Source organism: Onychomys torridus, chromosome 4, assembly GCF_903995425.1.
Source record: "Onychomys torridus chromosome 4, mOncTor1.1, whole genome shotgun sequence".
In the NCBI taxonomy this organism is placed as follows: Eukaryota; Metazoa; Chordata; class Mammalia; order Rodentia; family Cricetidae; genus Onychomys; species Onychomys torridus.
In genome coordinates, this window is record NC_050446.1 from 9380631 (window position 1) to 9398656 (window position 18026).

Genomic DNA, 18026 nt, shown 5'->3' on the forward strand with positions numbered 1-18026 from the left:
GTCAGAGAAGTCTAAAGTCAGTCAGGTCTGGGGTGTGGCCAGGGGTACAGCACTTGCCTAGCTTGTGGAAGGCTCTGGTTTGATCCCCAGCAAGGATTAAAGACAATGATAGCTTTAAAGCAGAAACCCACATCCACTTTGTGATAATATAGACTAAGTTTACATATTCTTTTTTCTTTTCTATCTCGCTTTGATCAGCAGTGCTGAAGATGAACTGACAGCCTTGTGCATGCTAGGCAAGTACTTGTATCACCTAGCCCACACACACACACACACACACACACACACACACACACACACTGGCCGTCACTCATTCTTTGAGCAAGTATGGACTGTGTACCTACTGTGTGCTAAGCTGGCTAGCAGCCACCAAGTGGTGGACAGGCACACCTCTCCAAGGAGCTGAGGATCTGTTTAAGGCTTTATCTGTTTATTGTTAACTTGCAGACAGGAAACTGGGCTCTGGATTCTGGATGAGTTAAACAGTACCAGTGCTGCACTCAAGTGTCTGTATGATGCCTTTCCCCAGAATTTATATCTGCTAGGGAAGAGAAAGCATTAGGCACCATGAGGGGTCAGCTTTGGTGGAGGAAGCTGAGATACCATCCAGGAAGTGTGTTGTTGTTAGCGGAGGGGCCCCAGAGGAGCCTACAGGGCCACAACAGAGCAAGAGGAGTTGAACTCAGAGTAGCTTCCCCACTATCTGTTATTTAATGTTTTGTTTTGTTTCCCAGTGCTGGCTTGTGAAATCTTGTGAAGGCTAGACAGACACTCTGCCACTGAGTTCCGTCCCCAGCCACCGCAATTGTTCTCTTGGGGATAAGGGAACTGGCTGTCTCAGCAATCCTTCCAGGTGCTGATGGAGACAGTGAGAGCCCCACGAGGAAAGAATCACCTGAGGACACAAAAGGTTTCAGATGATCTCAAGCAAATGACAGATCTCTTCTAACTCACAGGCTGTGGGCTGTGTTTATTTACTCATAATCCAGCCTTTGGGGTGTGGTGGGTGACTGTCAGTGGAACACCTGTCCCAGCAGCAAGGCAGGGGGTGGAGGTCACGTGGGTGAGGCAGGCACTGTGGCCAGGCCTCTCCTCTCTCCACTGTGTCATCTTACTATGGCAACAAGCAACACACAGGCTGGACTGAGGTAAGACCCAGCCTGCACTAAGAGCAAGCTGCAATCTGAGCTAATTTGGGAAATGGTTTTTCTGCAAGCTCATACGTGAGTCATCTTTCCAAGCCTATCGTCTCCTGGCTACAAGGAATCCCATTCAAACCACCCCTGCCAACAGCTGCATGGGACATCAGGAAAGATGAGGGTTTGCTGTGGCTGCTTTAAAAACACGTTCTCTCTTATCTCCTCCCTATAGTGCCGTGAATGGTGTTAGTACACAAAGATCATGCCAGCCGCAAGGCCAAGTTGGGTCTCCATTAACTAACTTGGTAGTCTGGGCATTTCCTTCCCTAAGATCAGAGGAGGAATGTAGAAAAATAAAGTAAAATTGGGGCAGGCACTGCCGCGTCTCTCACAACTCCAGAATTCTACAGTGTCTCTGTACAGACAGAAAGGGGGTCAGTTCCCCATTTCACTTCCCTAAGACTGTGATTTGGGGCAGTAGCCAAAATCCCCCGGGCCTCTGCTACCCACAGGTGCAACATGGGGGCAGTCTACCCTCGCCCTCCGACTATGACACAGCTGAAGTGAAAGGGGGTGTCCACAGAGAGTCTGATTTGCTATTGCTGCTGGCCTACTCTCTTGGGAAGACCATGTTCCAGAGGACTCCCAGATACTATCCCACATCACAGGGTGGCTACCAATGAGGCATACAGAAAGGGTTGAATCTGCAGGTCACTGAAGGAGCTTCAACATTTGTGTCATTAACTGAGAACACTGTAACCACAAAGATTCCTAACTTGGGGGAAAGGGAAGTATAGGCTGAGTGGTTAAGAAGGATGGGCACCCAGTGACTGCCCATTTAAGGGCCCTTAGGCCACAGAAAGTGCACAGGCCTGACTTTCAGTATCTGATCTGAGAAGATACATAATAACAAGTTCCACCGTAAATCTCTTTCCATTTGTAACAAGAGTACCTGTAAACATTTGAAAAGCACAGCGCATGGACTTTGAGACCCACGTTATTCTGTCAGTGGGTGTGTTGGGGGAGCTTGCCGCCATCCCACCAGAACCAACAAACTTCACTGCAGCCCCAGGTGCCAACACTGGCCAGACAGTTTAGTAAACGAAGTTTATAGGCAGACTCAGTCTAGCTGGGTCACAGAAGAGGATAGAGATTAGAACACCATGGGACCCTTTCCCGAGGTCGGGAACTCTGAAGGAACTGAGCAGAGCAGAGTAGGACAGGCAGGAGGAGGCTGACCAGAGCCGAGGGACTTCCTCCACTACCACAGAGACTTGGCAGGCCACGTCCCACCACCCAGCTTCACCACCCAGTTCCAATCAGCAAGGTCCTCGAAATTTCCATTTGTTGTAGCGGGAGTTCACAGTCACCACTCACACCCTAGTCCACTTCTGTGGACTCCCAGACTCACACACAGGCCACAGACTGGCACCATCCTCATGGTGGGCACCAATCCGCAGAGCTACACACAGCACCTGGCAGAGCAGGTGCTCCAACGTGCTGGAGATGAAGGAATGGAGGAACCAATCAATGGAGGAATGGGGCAAGAGCCAAAGTCTAGATCACAAGCAAACAGACGTGAATCATCTCTGCGAGTCAGGAACGAAAATGTCAACAGTCCAAGTGCGCAAGGGGATGTGGCAGGGGAAGGGGCAGAGACACTGGGGAGACAGCTATCACCTAGCTCCCCATATAGGTATAAATATGAGAAAGGGCTCAGAGTTACCTGAGATTCTCGTTCTTTAGGAGAACCAGGGACCTGAGATTTTTGAGCAATTTCCTGGTTTTTAAGCATTGACCAACAGCTCTTTTCCTTTCATGGGAATTCACATGGACCAGTGGGCTAAAGCCAGCTGACTACTGGCAGTCTGGCATTAAGCTCCAGAAATCTGAGGGCATCAACTCACTTGTGTCTTTGCAGGAAGGGATGTGGGCAAGCAGAACCACCATGCCTGCTTGCACAACTAGAAGCATATTAATATGTGCCCCAAAGTGCCTCTGCCCCTCACTCCCAATCCCACCTCACAAACTCAAAGCAGCTGTACACATCTCCCAGTGGCTTCCTAGAGAAGAACTACCCTCAGCGCCTCATCACAGTATACCCAGGAGGTGGCAGCCCTCTACCCAACTTTCCTCTTGACCCTCCTGACTGACACCCCAGTAAGATTCCCCTTGGGCACTTGGAGCAGAAGAACAGTAAGGCTGCTGTCCCATGCCCCCATGAAAGGGTGTGCCCTCTGATGACTGCTGCAGGCAGGGGCTGCTGGTGACTGAGCAGCATGTGCAGAAGTCCTGCCCCAGAGGAAAATGAAAGCCTGCTAGCTGCAAAAAGGAAGGGCAAATGGACCAGAAAGACCACGCTGGGGTTTAAGATCTCTGCTCACTCAAAAACCCCTAAACCCCTACACACAAACCCTGAGAAGCAAAAACAGCAGTACTGTTTCCAGAGAGATGAGACCACAAGCATAATTCAAAAACACTCTGTCACTTTGAAGCAGGGAAAACAGCATCAACTGTTTACTGGGTATGGGATTCATAAATACTGGAGACTGGACCTGGCTGAATAAAGGTCACTCCTTCCTGTCGTACCATCTCTCATGCTTAACAAAGTCCACCAGAGGCCAGACAGGAAATCTGGAGGGCTGCACATCAAGTTCACCTAGATGAGCCACAGAAGCTCCAAATGGGTGAACCCTCATTGCAGGTGGACCCCAATCTTCCTGGACCACAGCAAAAGAGATTTGCAAGAGGGTTCACTTCCTGTCATCCCATTTGGATCCCAGTATCCAGAGGAGTGCCAGCTATGGGTAACCTCAGCACTCTCACCCCTGGCTGCTTCTCTCCAAATGCATCTCCCTCCAGCCTCTCCACAGCCCTCTTCCTGCCATCTCTCCCTCCATTAAAAGAGTCTAATGTGGGTGGTGGTGGCACACGCCTTTAATTCCAGAGGCAGGCAATCTCTGAGTTCAAGGCCAGCCTGGTCTACAGAGCAAGTTCCAGGATGGTCGGGGCTACACAGAGAAACCCTGTCTGGAAAAAACAGAGAGAGAGAGAGAGAGAGAGAGAGAGAGAGAGAGAGAGAGAGAGAGAGACTGACTGACTGACTCACACAGATATCGTGTGCGCCTAACCCTCTTTTCCCACCAGGGCCTGTTCACAATATTCACGGGGCTTGGCAGCCTAGGTACTACTACTAGCTCCCCAGAAAAGCTCCTCTGAAGTAGGCACTGCCACAGCCCCTAGCAGAAGGCAGTGCCCAGAGAAGGCCCCATCATGACCTCTGCTGAAAGGGACTGGGGGAGGGACTGGGGTGGTGACTGAGTGGAAGGCTATGTTAATCTGAACTGTGAAAGGAGCCTATGAGGTGATAGTTTATATGCTAAAGAAGATTCAGTTAATGCTATTTAAAATATAGTTTAGATATATTTCTTTTACACACATGAATGTTTTGCCTGCCTGTATGTCTGTGCACTGCATGTGTGCCTGATGCCCATGGAGGTAAGAGGAGAGGACCAGTCCCTCTGAAACTAGAGTTACATACAGATGGTTATGAGCTGCCACGTGGGTGCAGGAAACTAACTTGGGTGCTCAAGAGCACCAAGTGCTCTTAGCTGCTGAGCCATCTCCCCAGCCCGTTAACGCTATTTTTAAATAAATTATCCAAGTTTCCTAACAGTGCCATTTGGATGAGACACTACAAGGAGTTCCTAAGCAGTGCTGCACAGACGGACCAGAGATATTTCCGGAGCAGCACGTATGCAGGAAAGCCACTCACAGTCACTAGACAAGGCCCTGGGGCTAGAGGACAAGGAGAGAAACACCCCAGAAGCAGCACCTGAAAACAACACAGCCCAGCTATGAGACTGGTACCCAGCTTCTAGTCAGAGCGCCGGTGTCAACACCCAGCCTACTGCTCCTTGCTGGGGGGTGCGGGTGCCACAAAACTTCACTGAACCTCTCTAGGTCCTCAAAGCAGACACCCCGTTCTTGCAGGCAATCTTCAAGTATTTGTAATAAACAATACAACCAAAGGAACAAACACAGAGCCCAGACACACAGCAGATGTTCAATGAAGAGTACCAAAACGTTTTTCCTATGTAAACCCAGGGCTGCAAAAGTTACATTCATTGCTGGCTGATCCACTGCTAATACGCATCCCAGCCAAGTATCCCCAAGTCCATCTGTGAAATCGCCAACTTCCAAAAATCAGTGCTACCGAACACCTTTTCAGTTACTTACATGTCCGCCTTCTTTACGGAGTTTCCAGGTTAACTGGGTATCCCCACGGTGACAACCCCCAACACGGGCCCTAGACCACTGCCTACCTCACCTAGCAGCCAAGAATCCGCCCTCCCTATAAGGAGTCCCTGCTTGCCGGTTAATTAAGCTCTGGGCCCCATATGCACAACAGTAATTGACTCTCGGGAGTGTCTAACTCCCTTCAGAATATGCAAGCCGGGGAAATCGGGAGGAGACTCCCCAAGATTTCCAGGAACACACAAAGAGATGAGGTTTGCATCAAGATCTCATCCACCTTCTCCCCCAACCCCAGTGGATCCCTACTTGCAAGGCAGGATACCGGAGGACAATTTGGCTGCCTGCGCCCTGAAACATCGCTCCAACACACCCCAGCCTGCTTTCCTTTGAAGCCACCGAAGAGGACACTTGTGGTTAAACTCGAGGCTCATTAGGAGTGACACATTTTATAACCGGGCTGCCGATCACCTCTGGAGCGCGCCTGCCCTTCTGCATGCGGTCGGGGCCGGGCCTCCTCCGGGTCCCGGACTCCAGCCATTGTGGGAGGTTCCAGGGAACAAGGCTACCGGGCCCTTTCAGTCAACCCCCCAGGATCCCGCTAGCACCGCGGGCCCCCAGCGCCGGACAGGCCCGGTTCAAAGATGGCCCTCGCGGCGTCACTGCCAGGCTGGGGCCCGGGCCGGGGGTCCAGCGCACGAGGCCAGGAGACGCGCCGCCCGCCCGCCCGCCTCACCTGCTTTCTCGATCTTGCCGGACATTTCCGGGCTGCGCCGGAGGCCGAGGCCGCTGCTCATCCGGCCCCAGCCGGGCCGCTGCGGGGCAACAGGCCGGCGCGCCCGCCGCTCTCCTGGGCCGTGGCTCGCCGCGCCTCACACTCGCGCCGGCATGGCGGGCTCCGCGCGGCCGCGGCCCGTGCGCTCGCCGACCGCGCTCCAGCCCGCACAGGGCCTGCCGCTCCGCCGCTCCACCTCCCGCTCCGCCGCTGCTCCGGGGCCGCGAGCCGCCGGCCGCAGCGCCGCGCCGCCGCCCGCCCGCCGGCCTGGGCCCCGCGGCCACGGCGCCACCTGCCGGAAGCCCGCCGCGCCGCCCGTCCCACAGCGCCCCCTGCTGGCCCGGAGCCGAGCTAAGCCTGGCGAGGGACGCAGCGCCCCCTGCCGGCCTGGAGTCCCCCACCACAGCCCAGCATGGACCCCACCTCTCTTCTCACAGAGCTCAAACCTATAGACTGGCACCCCCAACTCAGGACTCCTGCACGCTCTCCCATAGAAGAAGCAGAAGCCTCTGCTAACGCGGACTTTTCCATCTCAAGTCATGGACTGACTCCCCATGTCTATTACCCAAGTTCAGCATCCTTTGCAGGCCCAAGGCTCCACATTAGGGCCTAGAATCGACCTTAACCTAGACTCAACAAGTTCCTCACACAAGGAGCCTGCACACCAAGGCCTGGGGGTGACCCTAAAGCCCCTCCCACTTGCTCAGGCTCCTCCAGGGAATGGCATCCCCCTCTCATCTCTGCCACCTCACCCGCTTCAACCCATATCCTTGATCCAAGGCCTCCACAAACCCATAGTCCAATCCAAGGCTTGGGACACGGACACACACACACACACACACACACACACAGTGAGACTCAAAGTCCCCTGCAAGGCAGACCCTTTTGGCCAGGTGTGGGCCCTGATCCTCTAAGCCAAGGCTAGGCCCAATCCCGGAGGGACACAGCAAGCCTGATTTGCTTTGCTCAAGCAACCCTTCCACGGGAACACACGGCTTGGAGAGCAGTCTTCTCTAGTATGCTAATGAGCTCATTTACAGTTCTTCTTTGGGGATTCAAAGAACCTTCTAGAGCTACAAACTTTGTCATATCCTACCAAGATAAACACAATGGATTCTTCCCTCCAAATGAGCCCACAGCTGGGTTGGAGAGTCTAATCGTATCATTAAGTATTAGTGAGCAATGCGTTTTAACAACTCAAGAGAGTGTTCAGATACAGGGAAACTTGCACTGTTTTTAGCTAAGATGGCATTCACATCAGCATATCACACACACACACAGAGACAGAGAGAGAGAGAGAGAGAGAGAGAGAGAGAGAGAGAGAGAAAGGGGGGTGAGAGCTAAGCCAGGGATGATCCAGGATAGCTCAGCAAGTAAAGGCACCTGCTACCAAGCCTGGCCACCTGAATCAAGTCAGACCCACATGGTGGAAAGAAAACCAATTTCTGCAAATTGTCCTCTGACCTACACACACACACACACACACACACACACTATGTAATTAAAAATTATTAAAAACTAACTAGACCACCTATTCCTCTAGATATGCCAGCTAGTGGTAGGGACAAACTTTGAGGGGTATTCAGGGAGATGGAGGAGGTGACTGATCCCACCAAGGATTTCTATTTCCATCTCCCCATGCTCTAATGGGTCACTGACTCTGTGGCTAAGAGTTTCCCACTTTCGGCAGTCAAGTTTCCAGTGTCCAGGCTCTCTAGGGGTCAAAGCCAAAGCCAAAGATTGACAAATTCATTTCCCTTTTTGGGTTGACAAATGGCTGCCTAGGGCCTGAATGGCTCTCCTCAGCTCTGGTGGCAGCTACATCAGCAGGCGAAATTGGTACATAGCTCAGGGCCCACCTCCCCTGAATGCTTACTCTTCTGGGCCTCTGAGCTCAGAGGGCCAATATTTCAAGGCCCCAATTCTAAAGCAAAGTAGAAAATCAAACTGAACGAATATAGGCACAGTCAAAGGTTCCTGAGAACAAAAGAAAATCCATGTAATAAATTACTGCAGATCAGATGGCAAGGAATTTGGGAAGAGTGAAGTATTGATGCCAACCAGACTCATAGAACTTGCTTCCTAAGGGTCCAAGGTGTCCATAGCCATAGCAGAACACACACAGGGTTAAGACACAGCTAGTTGATTGCCAAAGCCTCGATCTTCCTTGCCTTAGCTTGTTCTCGGATGTTACTTGTGCTGCCTAGAATGTTCTTGCCCCTCCTTTCCACTGGCTCTCCGTCCTCAGAATGCTCCCCTGTGGCCCCAGTGCCAGCTCCCTCTTGGTTATTACCCAGATGCTGGCTTTAACTGTCAGAAACTCAGACAGGAACTGGCTGTGGCAGCGCACACCTTTAATTCCAACACACAGTGGGCAGAGGCAGGTGGATCTCTGTGAGTTCAAGGCTAGCCTGGCCTACATGGTGAGTTCCAGGCCAGCCAGGGCTACACAGTAAGAGCCTGTCTTAAAAAAAAAAAAAAAAAAAAAAAAAAAAAGGAAAAAGGAAAAAGAAAAAAGGAGGAAGGAAGAAAGGAAGAAGGAAGGAAGGAAGACTCAGGACACAGATCAAAATGCAGATGACCAATATATGAGCAATGGCTACGTGCTCTGGGCTCAGGCCACCACTCTATGCACCGGCAAAGTCAAAGCTAGACACTAGCTGTCCCAGACCTGTTACTTGTCCTCTTAGCAATCCCGTAATTCCCATATCAACCCTACAGAGGTTCTTGCTATCAGTTCCTAGTTCCCGTGTTTGGGCCTCACAACTGTCCGAGCTCCAGAGTATGTGGCACCCTCTAATGCACACACAAATGCACACACTCAATAAATAAATAATATTTTTTCAAGTTATTGTTGTAAATTTTTAAAAAATCAGATGTGAGGAGCTGGGGAGATGGCTCAGTAGATAAATTGCTGTCATGCAGGCATGAGGACCCGAGTTCAAATTCCCAGCACCCACACAAAAGCTGGGCACAGAGGTGCGTGCCTGTAACCCTAGTTCTGGTGGAGAAGAGATCCCGGAGGTCCACTGGCCAACCGGTCTAGCCTATAGGTGAGATACAGTTTCAATGAGAGGTCCTGTCTCAGAAGGAGGAGAGATAGGGGAGGGTACAACACAGACCCCTAGCCTCCACATCTGCACTTAAGGGCATGTGCAGCTGTTCCCAAATGGGCACATGCATGTACACAGTTCATAACGTGTACACACAGAAAGATGTGTTGGATATACATACAACCCGAGTATTGTTGAGGCTGAAGAAAGAGGATCATAAACACAGGGCCAGCCTGGGTTATATAGCAAGACTCTATCTCAAAACAACAAACAAATAAATGAATAAATAAATAAGTAAATACTTGAGAATGAGATTAACCAAAGAGAAAAAAACAAAAACAAAAACTTGTTTACTAAAAAGCACAAAAAGTTGAGCCAGGTATGTTGGAGCACATCAGTGGTCTCAGCACTTGAGAAAAGGAGACAGACAGGAGGTTCAGGAGTTTGAGATCAATCTCAGTTATATACTGAGTTCAAGGTCATCCTAAGCTACAGGAAACTCGAGGCCCTGTTCAAAATGAAAAGCAAAGGAAGAAATAAAAGTATCATTACAGGACTGGAGAGATGGCTCAGAGGTTAAGAGCACTGATTGCTCTTCCAGAGGTCCTGAGTTCAATTCCCAGCAACCACATGGTGGCTCACAACCATCTATAGTGAGATATAGTGCCCTCTTCTGTAGACATCATAAATAAATAAATTTTTTAAAAAGTATCATTACAAAAATGCTTCTGAAAGAAATTTGAAATATAAAAGTACAGGGCTGGAGAAATCAATCAGTGGTTAAGAGCATTGACTGCTCTTCCAGAGGACCATGGTCCAATTCCCAGCACCCATGGTATCTCACAACTGTCTGTAACTCCAGTTCCAGTGGACCTGACACCTTCACAAAGACGTAAATGCAGGCAAAACACCAATGCACACAAAGTAAAAATAATAAATTATTAAAAAAGAAATATAAAAATACACAAATAAAGTGGAGAGGAGCATTCCATGACTTTGGACATTAGATATTGTTATTGTGGAAACAGAAAACAGCCTGGAGGTGGTGGCACACACCTTTAGTCCCATCACTTGGGAGGCAGAGGCAGGTGAATCTCTGTGAGTTCAAAGCCAGCCTGGTCTACAGAGAGTTTTCTAGGATAGCCAAGGCAACACAGAGAAACCCTGTCTCAAAAACCAAAGAAGAAGAAGAGAAAGAAAGAGGAAACACACAGAGAAGCTCAAATGAGTAGAGGAAACACACAGAGAAGCTCAAATGACTACGGCAGTCTGTTTTGTGTTACTGGAGCAAAATATCTGAGACTGGGTACTTTTTAGAGAAACAAAAGTTTATTTGTGTTATTTATCTGTTTAGTTTGTTCATTTGTTTATGCAGTGCTGGGCATCAAACCCAGAGTCTTATACATGCATGACAGGCAAGTTTCCCACTACTGAGTGAAACCCCCAACCCTAAAAGGATTATTTTGGCTCATGGTCCAACTTCAGGCAGCCCCACTGGGCAAAGGTCTCAGGCTGAACATGGCAGATGGCACCATACAGCAGAAGTTGGAACAGGTGGACAGCCTTGCTTCCGTCAGCCCAGGTTTGTAGTATATAATCCTTCCCTGACCCACCACTGAGAGGTGGGTATTAGTCTCTTCCCCCTCCTCAGGGACACTCCCTAAACCCTGTTACCAGCTGGTAGCCACTACCTCTTAAAGGTATACCGCCTCTCAAAACTGCTACATTGAGGACCACACTGTTGCCATATGAACCTTTGGGGAACAAACCATAGCTGACCCCACATAGCTAAAGCAATCTTGAGAAGAGTAAAGCCGGAGGATTTACATTTCCCTGGCTCAAGCTTTCCTCAATATTTATTATACATACAATGTTCTGCCTGCGTGTGTGCCTGCACACCAGAAGAGGGCGCCAGATCTCATTGCAGATGGTTGTGAGCCACCATGTGGGTGCTGGGAATTGAACTCAGAACCATTGGAAGAGCCAGTGCTCTTAACCTGTGAGCCATCTCTCTCGCCCTAATTTCTGTTTCTGTGGTGGGCTATTCTGAGGAAAAGGCGACTTGTGGGGAAGGGTCCATTTGGCTCACAGTCCATCAGAGAGGAGAGAGGAGAGAGGAGAGAGGAGAGAGGTGCAGAGATGGTTGGTGCAGTGATTGATGTGGAACCTGGATCTGGATCTCTGGTAACTACATAAAAAGCTGGGCATGGCAATGTGTGTCTGGGGAGATGGAGACAGGAGGACCTCTAAGCTTGCTGCTGCCTGACTAGCTGAATCCAGGAGCTCCAGGTCCAGATAGAGACCCTGTCTCAAAAAATGAAGGTGCCTGGGACTGGAGAGATGGCTCAGTGGTTAAGAGTATTTACTTCTCTTGCTATGGATCTGGGTTGAGTTCCCAGCACCACTACATTGCGGCTCATACCTGCTTGTAATTCTAGTTCTGGGGGACGCAACCACAATATCAGAACAAATACCCACCGCAAAAAATGGACAAGGGGCCTGGAGATGTAGCACAGTGGTGAGCTGTGTTTGGGTTTAATCCACCAAAAGGTAAATTAAATAAAGTAGATTGATAAACGAATAGCTGCAATGGACAAAGGACTCAGATAAACACCTCCGAGAACAGGTCTACAAACAACCAAAAAGGCACACAGCAAGTTGGACACGATGAATCATTAGGGAACAGTATGTCGAGGCACAGGCAGGCAGATCCCACCACATCTTCATCAGGACGTAGCTATTCGCAAACTCCCCAGCAAATAAAGAATATTATCAAGAATGAGGAGTAAACAGAATCCTAGTACCCAGTTGCTGTGGGCAACAGTATGAAGGATCCTCTAAAAACTTAAAGAATGCTCCAGCTGTGGAGTCACATTCCTATAATCTCAACACACAGGAAGCAGAAGAAGGGGGATCGCTGTAAGTTCAATACCAAAAACAGTAAACAGGTCTGAGCTGACCCTGCAGGAAAAGACACTTGCCAACCAAGCCTAACTAACCATGTCTGATGCTCAGAGCCTGTGATGGAAGGAGAGATGGGCTTTTGAAAGCTGTTATATGACCCTTACATACATATAGTAAGAACAACAAATAAAATTTAAATTCAATATAAATGAGTAACACAGAACTACCAAATGATCCAGCAATCCCCTTCTGGAAAGTAGAGTCTTGCAGAAGTGTTTAAGAACAGTGCTGTTCACAATAGCTAGAAAGTCGAAGCTGGCCAGCACACAGAGGTCGGGTGAGTGCTCAGTAAAACACAAGTAGATAATAATAAAATATCCAGCCTTGGGAAACTCTGACACGATGTGACATGGATAAACCTCGAGGACATTATACAAGAGAAATGCTGGTCACTCACTGACAAGTGCAGTATGATCCCACTCTCATGAGGTACATGGAGTGCTCATAATGAGTCCGAAACAGTCAATGTCAGGGATTGGGGCTGAGGATGAAGAGGACCCTTTCATAGGGTCAGAACTCTGGAGACGGAGGTGACCTTTGTACAGCAAAGTGAAGTAAATGCTGTGAATTGTTGGCTTTAAAATGGTTAAGGAGGTCCTTTTTAAACAATTAAAAAGAGATTGGAAAAAATGTTGGTGCCACAACTGATGCCTGCTAGCGGGACAGGCCCGGGGGGCTGTGACTTCCTCAAATGAGTCAGTATAGCACAGGTGACCCAGGGAGCAGAGGGAGCAGTTAACAAACTGTATGGTGGCCGCACGCCACCCTGAGACCTTGACTCTTCTGCCCCCTAGCGAGCATCTAGAATTGTAAACTAACATTTGCAAGTCTCCCGGAACTCTTCTTTCTTCCTCTCCTCTCCCTCCCTCCACCTCCGGTGTTGCCCATTGCCTATGCTGGCCTCAAACCCCTCAAACTGAGCAACCCTCCTGCTTAACTCATTGGGACTACAGGTGTGTGCCAGCACACTGAGCTACAGATGTGTGTGTGTGTGTGTGTGGGGGGGGGTGTTCTCCATGTAGCTCTGGCTGTCCTGGAACTCATCTGCCTGCCTCTGCCTCCTGAGTGCTAGGATCAAAGGTAAGTGCCATGGGTTACAGATCTTTAAGTTGCTAAATCTCATGGAAAATATGTGTTCATCATTCATCAAGACATAAAATCATACAGGTATATGAATCAAAAAGTAAAAAGCTCCCACTTGAGCATCCTTCCAGATTTTTCCCTATTAAAAATCCAAGGACGCACTTGTGGCATTTTATATGAATTGGTCCATGGTCCATCCCAGTTTTCAACAGAGGTCCATTAAATGCTCATCAGATCCATTCTGCTGGTTGACTGCACTTCTTGCTTTTCCTGGTGCTTGGGTGTAAGCAGATGTTCAGATTCTGGATAACAACAGAATGTGGGTAAATTACGAGTGCCCCTTCCTTGTCTGGCCCACTGTCGAATCTTCTTCTCCTTTCTTTCTGCTTCTATGAAGTGATTGATGCAGGGAGCAGGAGACTGGCATCCTGAGGGACTGCCTGGACCAGCGCACAGCCCCTCCCAAGGGCCTGACCAACACAAGGCTGTGAGCCACCAGCTGCATTCTGCCCAGTGCAGTCTTAGCCTGTACTTTCCACCAGATGTATCTATGGGACATCTTACATGCCAATACATACACGAGCTTTTACTCTCTTGTCGATGGATGCTTACACCATGTTGAGTTCTGTGATGATGCAAAGAGAACCCCTGGAAGCCCAGTGCTAGGGGCTCCTTGTGGGGGAACACCTGATCCTCTGTCAGTCAGACCAGAAGACAGAATAGACATAGAGAGCTGGGCAGTGCGGAGCAATCTGGAACGGTTCCACTTGGTCATGGTATATATTTGGGGTGGAAATAGCAGAGTGTTTCCGTCTTGAAAGAAAGAGCCCAGTTTGAGGCTCAAGCCCTCTACTGGCCGAGGAGCCTTGTGCAAGTCTCTTCATGGTCCCAGAGTCCTCTGGGAAACGGCCACAGTACCAGAGCTGTCCTCCATGTGGAGCGAGACAGTGGAAAAGGCAGGGATGTGAAGCCATGCTAAAGCCACTGACATCAGAAGGCTCTCAGGGGCAGACATCAGAGTTGGCTGGCTCCTAGGAGAGGAGGCTGTGCCCGGCCTCTTTCCTCTGACCTTCTTCTTTGTTCCTACAATTGTCCCTTCTGCATAAGGACAGTTCCCTTCAAACTTCTCCGCCATGTTGTGATGAGGCCAGGGTTCTTCACTAGAGGCCAGTTTCCATGCTTCAAAGACTGAAACCATGGAAACCATGAGCAAGAATAAATGTCATTATTCCCCCTTCTCCTTTGTCTCCTCCTCTCCATATTTCCAACCTCTTCCTACTTCTCCTCTACACAAAGTCTCACTATGGGGGCTGGAGAGATGGCTCAGAGCACTGACTGTTCTTCCAGAGGTCCTGAGTTCAATTCCCAGCACCCACATGGTGGCTCACAACCATCTGTAATGAGATCTGGTGCCCTCTTCTGGCCTTCAGGCATACATGCAGGCAGAACACTGTATACATAATAAATAAATAAATCTTAAAAATAAACAAACAAACAAAAATGTCTCATGTTGCCCAGGTTGCCCTTAAACTCATGGCAAATCCTCATGCTTCTGGGATTACAAGTGAGTGTCACAGTTCCCAGTATAAATAAAATTCTTGAAATGATAAAATTCTAAGCTGGGCATGGTAGTGGACATTTGTAATCACAGCACTAAGGAATAGAGACAGGAGAAGGGTGTTCAAGACCAGTCTTAGCCTCATACTGAGTTCAAGGCCATCCTGGACTACATGAGCTATGAGACCTTATCTGAAAAAGTAGAAAAGAAAAAGAAAAGAAAGAAATGCACACCTTTAATCCCAGCACTTGGGAGGTAGAGGCAGGCAGATCTCTGTGAGTTCAAACCAAGCCTGGTCTACAAAACAAGTTCCAGGTTTTGAAAACCATAAAAGAGCCGGTTGTGGTGGCACACGCCGGTAGGATTGCTGAAGGAGGCGGAGGCAGGAGGATCACGAGTTCAAGGCCAGCCTGGGCAAAAAAAGAAAGAAGAAAACCATAAAAGAAAGAAAGAAGGAAGGAAGGAAGGAAGGGATAAAGAAAGAGAAAGGGAGGCGTAGAGAGGGAGGGAAGGAGGAGAGCATTACAGAAATAAAAAATAAACTGGGTGGTGGTGGTGGCACACGCCTTATTCCCAGCACTCGGGAGGCAGATGCAGGTGGATCTCTGTGAGTTTGAGGCCAGCCTGGTCTACAAAACAAGTTTCAGGATAGCTAGGACTGACTGCACAGAGAAACCCTGTCTCAAAACAAAAACAAACACAGATAAATAAACAGAAAAGAAAGAAAGAAAGAAAGAAAGAAAGAAAGAAAGAAAGAAAGAAAGAAAGAAAGAAAGAAAGAAAAGAAATAGAAAACAGGAGACAGCGTAGAAGCCGGGGTTTATCAACAACTACAGCTGCTGTGACTCCAGGTCCTGTGGATCCAATGTCCTTGTCTGGCCACCTAAGGCACCCACACTCATGTGCAAATGCCCTCCCCCCCACATAATTACATTAATTTTTATTTTTAAATTTTAAGTGCTCAGCAGTTAAGAACACCTGTTGCTCTTACAGAGGCCCAGATTTGATTCTTAGCACCCACATGGTGGCTGACAATCATCTAAAACTCTAGTTCCAACACACCTGATGCTTTCATCTGGCCTCAACAGGAATACACACACACATGCAGGCAAAACAATCATAAAAATAAAATAAAAATAAATATTTTTAAAAATCTTTAAAAAAAAAAGAAAACGATTCACAGCCAGCAGTTAAGGACAGGGATGGGAGGAGGAAGTGGGCGGGACAATAAGAAGAAAACAGGAAATGTAGTGTGACAGAATTATCTACCTCTTATCTGCGATGGTGTGACTAGCCTGGCTGCCAGATGCAGTTGGGGTTGCGGTGAAATTCAATGGTAACCGCTTGTAGAGTTTGCCCAAGGCGTCCCCAGGGTCTGCATGACAAGGCAAACAAGCTTGAGCCCCACACTGGTTCTGCCCAGTTGTCACCAGGGATCTCTCTGCACTATTTTTTTTTATTACAGCTACATGTGAATCTCAATAAAATGTCTTTTAATCCAGTGATCCTGATAAACAGCTGCTGAGGCCGGAGCACCCTGAGTTGTAGGCTATCATGCCTCACATAGTGATACCCTGTCTAAAAAAACAAAAACAAAAAAAAACAAAAAAACAAAAAAAACCACACACACACACACACACACACACACACACAAAACAAACAAACAAACAAAAAAACAAAAAAAAAAAAGAAAAACAGAGAACAACATTTCCAAAGACCATCGGAAGTAAATTTCACACTGGGGGGATGGGGCAGCTACTGTTATTAATGTCTGCATCTTTGTTCTTTTCCTGGCTTTGGTTTTTGTTTTGTTTTTGAGCCAGGGTTTGGTTTAGAGACTCCCAATCTGGGGCTTGAACTCTTGTTTTTGCTCTTCCACCCCCCCCTTCCACCCCCCCTTCCACCCCCACCCCTCCCACCCCCCCTCCCCCCCTCCACCCCCCCCTTCACCCCCACCCCACCCCTGCTGAGATCACAGGCACTTGTGCAGCAGAGAACCTGGGTGGAGAAAGGCACAACTTGGATTTGTTAGGAATTGCCATGTTGTCCTCTAGAAAAACTGTATCCATATTACTTGGCTGTCTTCCACCTGTCCCCACTAATCCACCTTACATTAAGAAAGGCACATCCAGGGGGTTGGGGACTTAGCTCAGTGGTAGAGCACTTGCCTGGCAAGTGCAAGGCCCCGGGTACGATCCTCAGCTCCAAAAAAAAAAAAAAAAGGGAAAAAAAAAAAGGCACTTGCCTATAGCCCCTGGTTCAACATAGGGAGGTGGTGCCAATCAGAATCTTGGGCAAATTTTATACCATTTACCGAATGAGGTGTGTAGACAAGAAAAGCAGCTGTCTTTTTTTTTTTTTTTCCTCTAGACAGGGTTTCTCTGTGTAGCTTTGTGCCTTTCCTGGAACTCACTTGGTAGTCCAGGCTGGCCTTGAACTCACAGAGATCCGCCTGCCTCCGCCTCCTGAGTGCTGGGATTAAAGGCGTGCCCCACCACCGCCCGGCTTGTCCTTTCTTTATTTATCTAACTAAAAAGCAAATTGATCAGCATAGCCCTTGGCATGTCTGTCATTCCTCCATGAATCTGTCCTATATATATGGGTGTTTTGCCTGTGTGTGTGTGTGTTTGTGTGTATCATGTGCATGCAGTGCCCCTTGGAGGCCAGCAGAGGGCATTATATATATAACCTGTCACTAGAGTTACAGATGGTTACAGATGGTTGTGAGCCACCCTGTGGGTGCTGGGAATGGAACCCAGGTCTTCCGAGAAGCAGCCAGTGCTTTTTTTTTTTTTTTTTTGAGCTGAGGATTGAACCCAGGACCTTGCGCTTGCTAGGCAAGCGCTCTACCACTGAGCTAAATCCCCAACCCCTAAGCCAGTGCTTTTAACCCCTGAGCTGTCCACCCTCCTTCCTTTCTCTCCTAGCAGTGACAAGCAGGTGCTGTAGATTTTAAAAGGTCACTCATTCCTACTTTTGCTACACTCTTTCCGTCTTCACCCAAAAGAACCTTCCAAGATATTTATAGCTTCCCTTTTGATGCTCATTGTGATAAATCCCGTGACCCTCACATTTTTGGGAGACAAAAGTTGGTTCTCAAGCTCTAACCTAAACAGCTTCTGGTTAAAGAGCTGTGTGTGTGGGGGCTCCTCTCTAAGTGAGCCAATATATATATTGGAGTCATTAGAATGACTTACAAG

The 18026-nt window shown here is 48.6% G+C and overlaps 1 protein-coding gene across 1 annotated transcript in view; it reads right to left on the reverse strand.

The window, feature by feature from the left end:
• The window catches only part of Rapgef1 (Rap guanine nucleotide exchange factor 1), a 112569-nt gene extending 106174 nt beyond the window's left edge, over positions 1-6395 (reverse strand). The window contains exon 1 of the mRNA XM_036183415.1: positions 6130-6395. Coding sequence (XP_036039308.1) covers positions 6130-6190 — 61 coding nt within the window. The 5' untranslated portion in view covers positions 6191-6395. The remainder of the gene's footprint in view (positions 1-6129) is intronic.
• Positions 6396-18026: the final 11631 nt, after the last annotated feature.